This window comes from Orbicella faveolata, unplaced genomic scaffold (genome assembly GCF_042242905.1).
Source record: "Orbicella faveolata isolate gen_17 unplaced genomic scaffold, um_ofav_v1 contig_12, whole genome shotgun sequence".
Taxonomy (NCBI): domain Eukaryota; kingdom Metazoa; phylum Cnidaria; class Anthozoa; order Scleractinia; family Merulinidae; genus Orbicella; species Orbicella faveolata.
The window spans coordinates 9,121,875-9,129,472 of NW_028301539.1; the positions used below are offsets into that span (position 1 = coordinate 9,121,875).

At 38.2% G+C, this 7,598-nt stretch overlaps 1 protein-coding gene across 1 annotated transcript; it reads right to left on the reverse strand.

Annotated features, from left to right (window-relative positions):
- Positions 1-1,993: 1,993 nt before the first annotated feature.
- On the reverse strand, positions 1,994-4,263 carry LOC149116479 (uncharacterized). Its single transcript, XM_089279838.1, has 6 exons — positions 4,204-4,263; positions 3,802-4,093; positions 3,265-3,360; positions 2,986-3,064; positions 2,375-2,518; positions 1,994-2,171 (listed from the first exon to the last, which is right to left on the reverse strand). The coding sequence occupies exons 1-6, from the start codon at positions 4,261-4,263 to the stop codon at positions 2,072-2,074; spliced, it is 771 nt and encodes a 256-aa protein (XP_089135964.1). The 3' UTR covers positions 1,994-2,071.
- Between the last annotated feature and the right edge of the window lie 3,335 nt (positions 4,264-7,598).

Consider the following 7,598-nt stretch of genomic DNA (forward strand, 5'->3'; position numbering starts at 1 on the left):
AAAGTTTGTCAATTTGTTGCAGGTCTGTTCTCTTTAATGTCAGGACCCCCTCAAATCAAAACACATCACTCCCGTACTACAACTTGAGATCAAAAAAAAAATAATAATAATAATAAAAAAACATTAATGGTGCTTAAATTTTTTTCAGTGGCAAAATATTGTGCATTTCTTTTCTTTTCTTTTTACGGGAACGCGGAGTAGAAGAGTGCGTCTTGCATGAACAGCTTCAAAAGTTGCTTCCAAAATCGGTACAATTTGAAACTCAAGTCCTGGGGCAGAAATGTAAAAAAAAAACGTATCCAGGAGTTTGCCAGTTTGCTACAAAAGACAAAGCACTTGGGGAATGTTTTAACTGTAATTTTATTTTCAACTCTCATATTTTACAGAGTTAGCTTTTTTTTACAATTTACTGTTTTGACATTCTTAGTTTATTACAATACATAAACCATAATGCATTCTCTCTTACAAATATCTTTATCAAATACCGATGATATTGTCATTCTTATTTGCTATGTATATCAGAATAAAAAGGAGAATTAAACAATTAAACAGAAATAAACTCCTCTGCAATCTCTCCTCGTTTAGGAAGACAAGACGAAAAAAGAAACCAGAATGACAGGCGTGAGAAAGAAGTTCTTCCTTGGCCACTGTTGACCAACCAGATCAATTTTCGACGACAACCCTAGTCACGTGACTGTTTCTAGTCTTACACGTCCTTGTGGCGGGCTTCTGGGGAGTTCTAATTAGATTCGCCCCAGCTCACGGGCATATACGTTCTCTTATTACTATCACCGCGCAAAACCTGGGGCTAAGCAGTGACCGTCGCTGTTGCTGTTCATATTAGAATCCAAATTTCTTTGAGCTGAAAACGTCAACTGAATCAGCTCTATTACTGACTTGCAGAATATAAGGAAAATGGTAATAAACGAATGGTAAACAATGAGAAATGCTAGATGACAGTCAATTATGAAACGTTACCGTCACATACAGATCACTTGGAAGGCATTTATGAGTTTTAAAAATTTCTCGGAATACAACTTCAGTACTCTCGGCTTTCCTAGTTCAGCAAGAAGAAATTTTGATCATATTTAGATTTGAAATATTACATCATATAGTGCTGAATTAAAGATGGATACAAATTCATCCAAAAAAATTTCCTTTCTCAAGGTCGTAATTTGTGTAAATTAAAAACACTATTTCTTAACTAGTGTCCAGGATAAATGATTGGGCAAATCACTTCTACAGTTAGTAAGAGTTCTGCGGCTTCTCTTTTATTTCGCCTGGAAAACCTGTGAACAGAACAAAAGAACAACATTAAGATAGACCTTTGAAGTTAAATGTGTGTTGGGGATGTGTTTAATATATAGCATTTTAATCTTTTGAGTATTCGTAGCTGGTCAAAAAAAAATCTTTCGTTATTGTAAGTGTTTTATGATAATGTGCACTGAAAGTCTGGTACATACTGAAAATCTTCTTTAATTACTGTGTGAAATGATCTTGGAAAGCGTGTTGAAAGCGTCATAATATGGGCTTACATGACTCCAGACGCTTTACTTTTTTTAACTACTCGCTCTGTTAAACCCCATTTGCTCCACCCAGTCAAAATCAGGCCACGTGAACTTTTTGAAGGAGAGGTAGAGTAGAGATTCTAAATTTGTTTTGCAGGATTTGTCTAACTCGCTATACAGTTGAACCAAGTTAATCCGGCTACCAAGAGGCCATCGATAACCTGGTCTTGTCTACGGGCTGCTTGTATGACATTGTTTTAATATATGCGTCATTAATCTATACCTGTCAGTCTGGCCAATTCTTTGAAGTCACTTGTGACCTTCAGCTTCTCTCTGACTGCCAAACTAAGAAAGAAATTAAAATCGCCAATAGGATCAATGTAACTCTGTACTAAAGATCTGAGAATTTTGTTCTCCAAAATTAAGTTGTACCTCTAAGCAAAAGATCTCTTAGTCTTAATAAAATAAGCATTGTAAGGTCGTATTTACTTTCTTTTTTCACAAACTATAGTGGTTTACAAAATCGATTTTTTTTTTACCACGAAATCACAATATATTGTCTCTCACCTAAAAAAGCAGCTGTTATACCCCTGCTCGTCGAGCACAATCTGTAAAAACCACGATGGTCGGTATAAAACCACACGAAGAAGCTTATCACCGAAGCTGTGGAACAAAAGCAGAGATGAAAACAGAAACTTAAACACAGTTGCTACGCGCAGCATTTTTTAATAGAAATAATTAACCCCTTCCCCCCCCCCCCCCCTACCCCCTTCCCTCCTCCTAATCTTCTCGACCCGGTTCCTCCGTAGCAGAGAAGGATACATAACTGTTCAGGTTATAGGGCTAACAGGAACATGAAAACTTACCGAGTGCAAATCTTTTCCAGTATATCATTGCTCCAGGCTGGTGGGTTTGGCAGGTACGTGGTGTTCTCCTGGGTGTTTTTGTACTCAATCACAAATGGATTTTTATCGTGGCCCAGGATTGAAGCGATAGCTTCTGGAATGCAACTGTGTCCCCAAAGAAAAAGGAAAGATCAGTAACAGAAAGTTGATCCAAGTACTTTTACAAATATCAGCATGAAATATATAGTTAACAAAGGAGGCTCTCAATTAAATTCGGCTAAATTACTAACTATGGCTTAATCTTCATGGAATATAAAAACCGATTATATCAAATTATTATACGGCTTAACTGGTCTGCGATGAAAAAAAGAATTCTGATTGTTCTCTTGGCGGTCCGAATAAGCCCACAGTAAAACTCAAGTTTTATTTTACATTCCATTGTACTACTCAAAAATGTTCTATATTGGAGACTCAGGATTAAAATAACATACATATAAAATAACGATTTTCCTATAGTTTAAAATAGCGTGAGATCGTTATGTACACGGGTGAACCGACCTTATCCCTAATGCTTACAGTATAGGCTCAGTTTAGCGTTATTATCCTTACGCAATTTAAGGCACTATACTTACTCCAGGCTCAAGTCTTGAACAGTATTGTTAAAAACTGAACTGTTTAAAGTAAACAGGTGATATCCATATTCATGAAAACCTGAGAACAAAAAGAGAAATAATAATAAGATACAACGTTTCCGTTAGAATAAACCAGAGTACAAGAAATTATATGGAATGTTTGTTGGTAATAGTACGTCTGAGAACAAAAAAAAGAGACTCAAGGTCCGTTTAAAAGAAATTCTATCACTTGAAAAGTTATCAAGAATTGGATTTTTTTGTCTCTAGAATGATTCGTACCTTGATATTCCAGACAAGCTGGTAAGTCGATTTTCTTGCTTTCATCCTGATCATTGCCTTCTTGTTTGTTATTGTTCTTGTTTTTGCTAGTGTTGGCTGCAGGGACAAAAGCGAAAACACCATTTTACAAGGTAGCTTATAAGTGTGAGATTTTTTCGAGTTGCAAACAACGATTATCAAACTGTGCTGTATGTTAAAATTTAAATTTTATCCGTTCATTAACGAATGACGTATTCGAATGCGAAAAGCGCGCGCGCGTGCGGCATAGACGGTTTCTATAGCAACTAAATCACAAAGAGAAAAAAAAATTAAAATCTACAAACATCGCGCGTTTCTTGTTCTCGTCTGAGTAAAACTAGATAATAATTAAGTAAATTAATTAGTTCATTAACTGTAACACAAATAAGCAAAGCTAGGCAAACTTAATTATTTTTTAATTAAGTTAAAACAACTCTTTTTTTTCCTAATCATCATTAAATTAAACATCAATCTTTGACATAGGTTTTTTAACAACGCAGAACTGAAAGTTAAACCTACCTAATTCTGGTATACTGTCTTCAAGACAGTCTTTAGGCCCGGCCAGCCACAGCAAAGTACTGGGGGCCACATCGGGGGTGTACCACCACGATGTGGAGGTGTTGTTGTTAAGCGTGGCTGGCCGTTGGCTGTGTAATGAGCGAAGGTGGTCGGCTGTTGTCTGTGTTGATACATGCTTAACTTCTTGAGGCGTTGATATCTCATATTTTTGGCTTCTAGAAACCTGGTCAAATGTAAAATAATCTTGAGCGATTGTTACTTCGATACGCGTAATAGCAAAACAAAAAAAATGCTATCATGTGTCAAAAGAAAGTCACCCATTTTTTTGTGAGGCGCGAAACACGTGCGATTTGATTCTCTAGGAACATTAATGAACTTATCTTGCATTACAATGACACTCACCTTTTTTCTTTTAATGATTCGTGGAAAACGAGCCCGATTTCGGCTAAATGCGCAACCCATCGCAAAACCCTCCAAATAAAGGTAACGTTGAAACTCAGATTTCACGGTTATTTACACCTGACCGATTTCGCGCGAAAATCTTGTCTTTAAGCGTTCCGTCGTTTGTGATGTAATAGCGCGTGCGCTAGTGGTTCGAAAAAGGAGCTGATTGGGTAGAAGGACTGTCAAGGCTAATCGTTAATTGGAAGCAATCAATATAAAACTCAGATTGTGGACTACAAACTATTACAACGGGAGCGCTATTATTGAAGACCGATAACTGGAGCGCAGAGTTTCACTCTGGTTAACCTGCGCATATATAATGCCCAGCTGAGCTTGTTTGCAGGCTGCATTTTGCGCCGAGTCTGAATTTTACCTTCAGTCTCCTCCTGGTTCCCCTTCCGTACGACACTGACGACAGCAAATAACGTTACTAATGAATATATGAAAGATCATATATTTGAACTGTATCATGGTAGGCGGATTGACAGTGTTTGGAAATCGTGTTCTTACGATGGCGCTTTGAAAGAAAACCTCATCAACCTATACATTTTCTGAAAGCTTAATAGTTATAGAATACAATCATATCTTTGAAATTTTCTGGAAAGATATCGTCGCAGTGATATTAAAAGAAATACCCAGACACAATGCTTTGCTAAAACTGGTTCCCTTCCGCGCGTGAATTATCGGAGCAGCGCCATTAACATCGGAAACGTTTTCTCACACATCACCCCCAAAGGAATGTCGGCGATTTTCTAGATGTGGGTTGGTTTTTTTTCTACACCCTCCTAAACTTTGATATTTTTAATGTGGACGTTTCCTTCTACTAAAGAGGCCATAACTTTGAAATGGAAGCGAAATTAAACAAAGCTCGACACGCTTTTTCGAAGGATGTATCTTGGAACATACCTGCTGATTTTCAGCCAATTCTGTCGGAAGACGCGCCTAAACGAACTAGAAATGTTTATCCTTATATGCAGTTTTATATTGAGAAAAAGACGAAAAGCTTTTTATCATATTAGTATGTTCGTAATTTTACCGCTCTATTCTACGTGATTTTGAGACGCAAGTCCTCCGAATGGCTAGAGTCGTCTGTCGAGAGTGACTTAGGTATGCGATTTGCAATATGGAGTCTTGACCATTCGTGATTTTGCTTTCTTCAAACACTCTTTCTAGTATAAGAGCAGGTCATTAAAACTAGTATCTTACTCGGCTACTTTCGTGATTCGGGGAAATTTCCGTGATCCGTGATCCTCAATTTTTTTCCTTTCGTGAACCGTGGTAGAGTCCGCCACCTCCCCCTTCCACACCCCTCCCCTTTTAACGACCCTCTGAAATCGTCCGAGGAGCGAAAAACTACCAAGAGCTTTTCCCAGGTTTTTATTTAAACTGCCGTGATTTCTTTTATTTAGCAGATTTCGTTGACGGCTTTGGTTATATGTTGCTCAAGTTTAGGCTTCTTCGTTCTCCAGACATTTTTGGAAACCATGCCTCGTGAAGACAAAAAGAGGAAATCTCGAAGTCTACATCGTCTACATTTACATCCGCGCTTGACTCTCTTGTGGTGGAAGTTTCGGAATCGCATCCGTTCTCCATTCTTCTCGGTTACAGTGCGACCCACGGTCGCTCAGAGCCAAAGATCTTGTTCGACGCTGAACCTGTGGGGTCCACAAGAGTTTTTGCCTCTTCGACTTCTACGAAGACGAAAATGGGCATGAAGTTTTCTTGCGTTTTAGTCCTAACATATAGAAAATTCTACAAGAACGAAAGCTAACTTGCGATGAAACAACCAGATCGAGAACAGTTCGCGTGCACAGATGAAATCGCATTACATGTGACAACTGGCGCTGAATTTTAATTAGAGGTGTCAACGCGCCGTAAGGGGTTAATGAGATTCAAAAATAGTTTTTCTCTTTATCTTAAAAAGTAAAAAAGTTCTTTTCCCCATTCTTTTGCAAAATTTTTGCAAATTATTTATCCCAGTCTTCTCAATTGGAAGAGCGAAAAAAAGATTTAACGTATTTTTCGTAAAAATCCGCCTACCATGATACCTGAAGATATAATTGATCACCGCAGTTGTGCACACAACAATTAACTTAAGTCATCATGAGAGAGGACCTATCAGAAAACAGATAATGAATTCTGTGGGTTGTGATTGGTAGATTCCGATCCCTTGTGTTTGCCTTTTTTGTTGGAAAAACATAATCGAGGAGTCTCAATTTCATAATTTCCTGGTGGGTAGTGTTGTAAGTAGTGCGAATTACAATTTAAGTATTAAATAATAATATTAATAATAACAATAATAATAATAATAGTAATAATAATAATAGTAGTAATAATAATAATAATAGTAATAGTAATTTCCTGGTGTGCGACGAAAACTCACGAGTGAGAAGCAGCAGGGACGATATAGACAATCAAGTGACGCAGATTTACACGGCTCAAGCGGCTTTATATGCACAGATTTCATCTTGGCCAGTTGGGTTCGGAAGATGTCGCAAAAAAAACGAAAGTTTTCCGACGATACCCATCACGAAACATTCATGCAAAGCGCGTGGTAACATCTGCAAGGAAACTGGGCACAATATGAGGAAATAACCTCAGAGGGATTACATTAACTACAGTCGAACCTCCCGTAAGCGGACACCCCCGGGACCAAGGGTAAGTGTCTGCTTACGCGAGTCTCTGACAGACCAACAAACAACCAATCCAGCGGCCGAATGGCGTGTTCACGACTGATGATATACTGAACTTTCTTGTTCCGGCGAAGAATGTTGCTGTATTTAAAGTTCGTAAGATTAGCGTGTTATCATGATCAAATAACAAGATGATCCTTAGCCGGAGTGACTCTCAATAAATATATCGTGTAATACCGGTGATTTGAGACTACAAGTGTACGTTTATTTTAGGGAAATGAATCAAAACGTCCTGCTTTGGTTTAGTACCCTGTGAGCAGCAGGCGCTCCTGTTTCGGCCAGGGCCCCAAGCTATAGAGTGTGTTCACTTGACGTCATCAAAATCTCAATCCAAAACTAAAGAGCCACTAAAGGTTTTACCCTCATCAGGCATGAGAGGTACTAAATTTATGCCTGTTTACAACTTTCCAGCTCAATAACGTCCTTCATTTGGAAACCAACGCATTTTGAATTCTGGAATTATGGCGGTGTGTGTCATGAAGCTAAGATCGCGTTTGACGAAAAATAGACACTCATCTCTTGATTTTTAGCCACTTTCGGAACTAAAGTATTAAGAATAGTGCTTGTATAAATGTTTCTTGGTTCGGTTGAGATAGTCAGTCGACTAGATAGCCAAAGTAAGTTCCAGATGTTTACACTATTTTCCGGCCGCCATATTGG

Excerpts from the sequence above, each read along its gene's own strand:
- LOC149116479 (XM_089279838.1), bottom strand. The coding sequence starts at position 4,263 with ATGGGTTGCGCATTTAGCCGAAATCGGGCTCGTTTTCCACGAATCATT. Across the intron at positions 4,094-4,203 it reads GAATCATTAAAAGAAAAAAG|CATTTTTTTTGTTTTGCTAT; the intron begins GTGAGTGTCATT and ends GACACATGATAG. Across the intron at positions 2,519-2,985 it reads GTTCAAGACTTGAGCCTGGA|TTGCATTCCAGAAGCTATCG; the intron begins GTAAGTATAGTG and ends TTGGGGACACAG.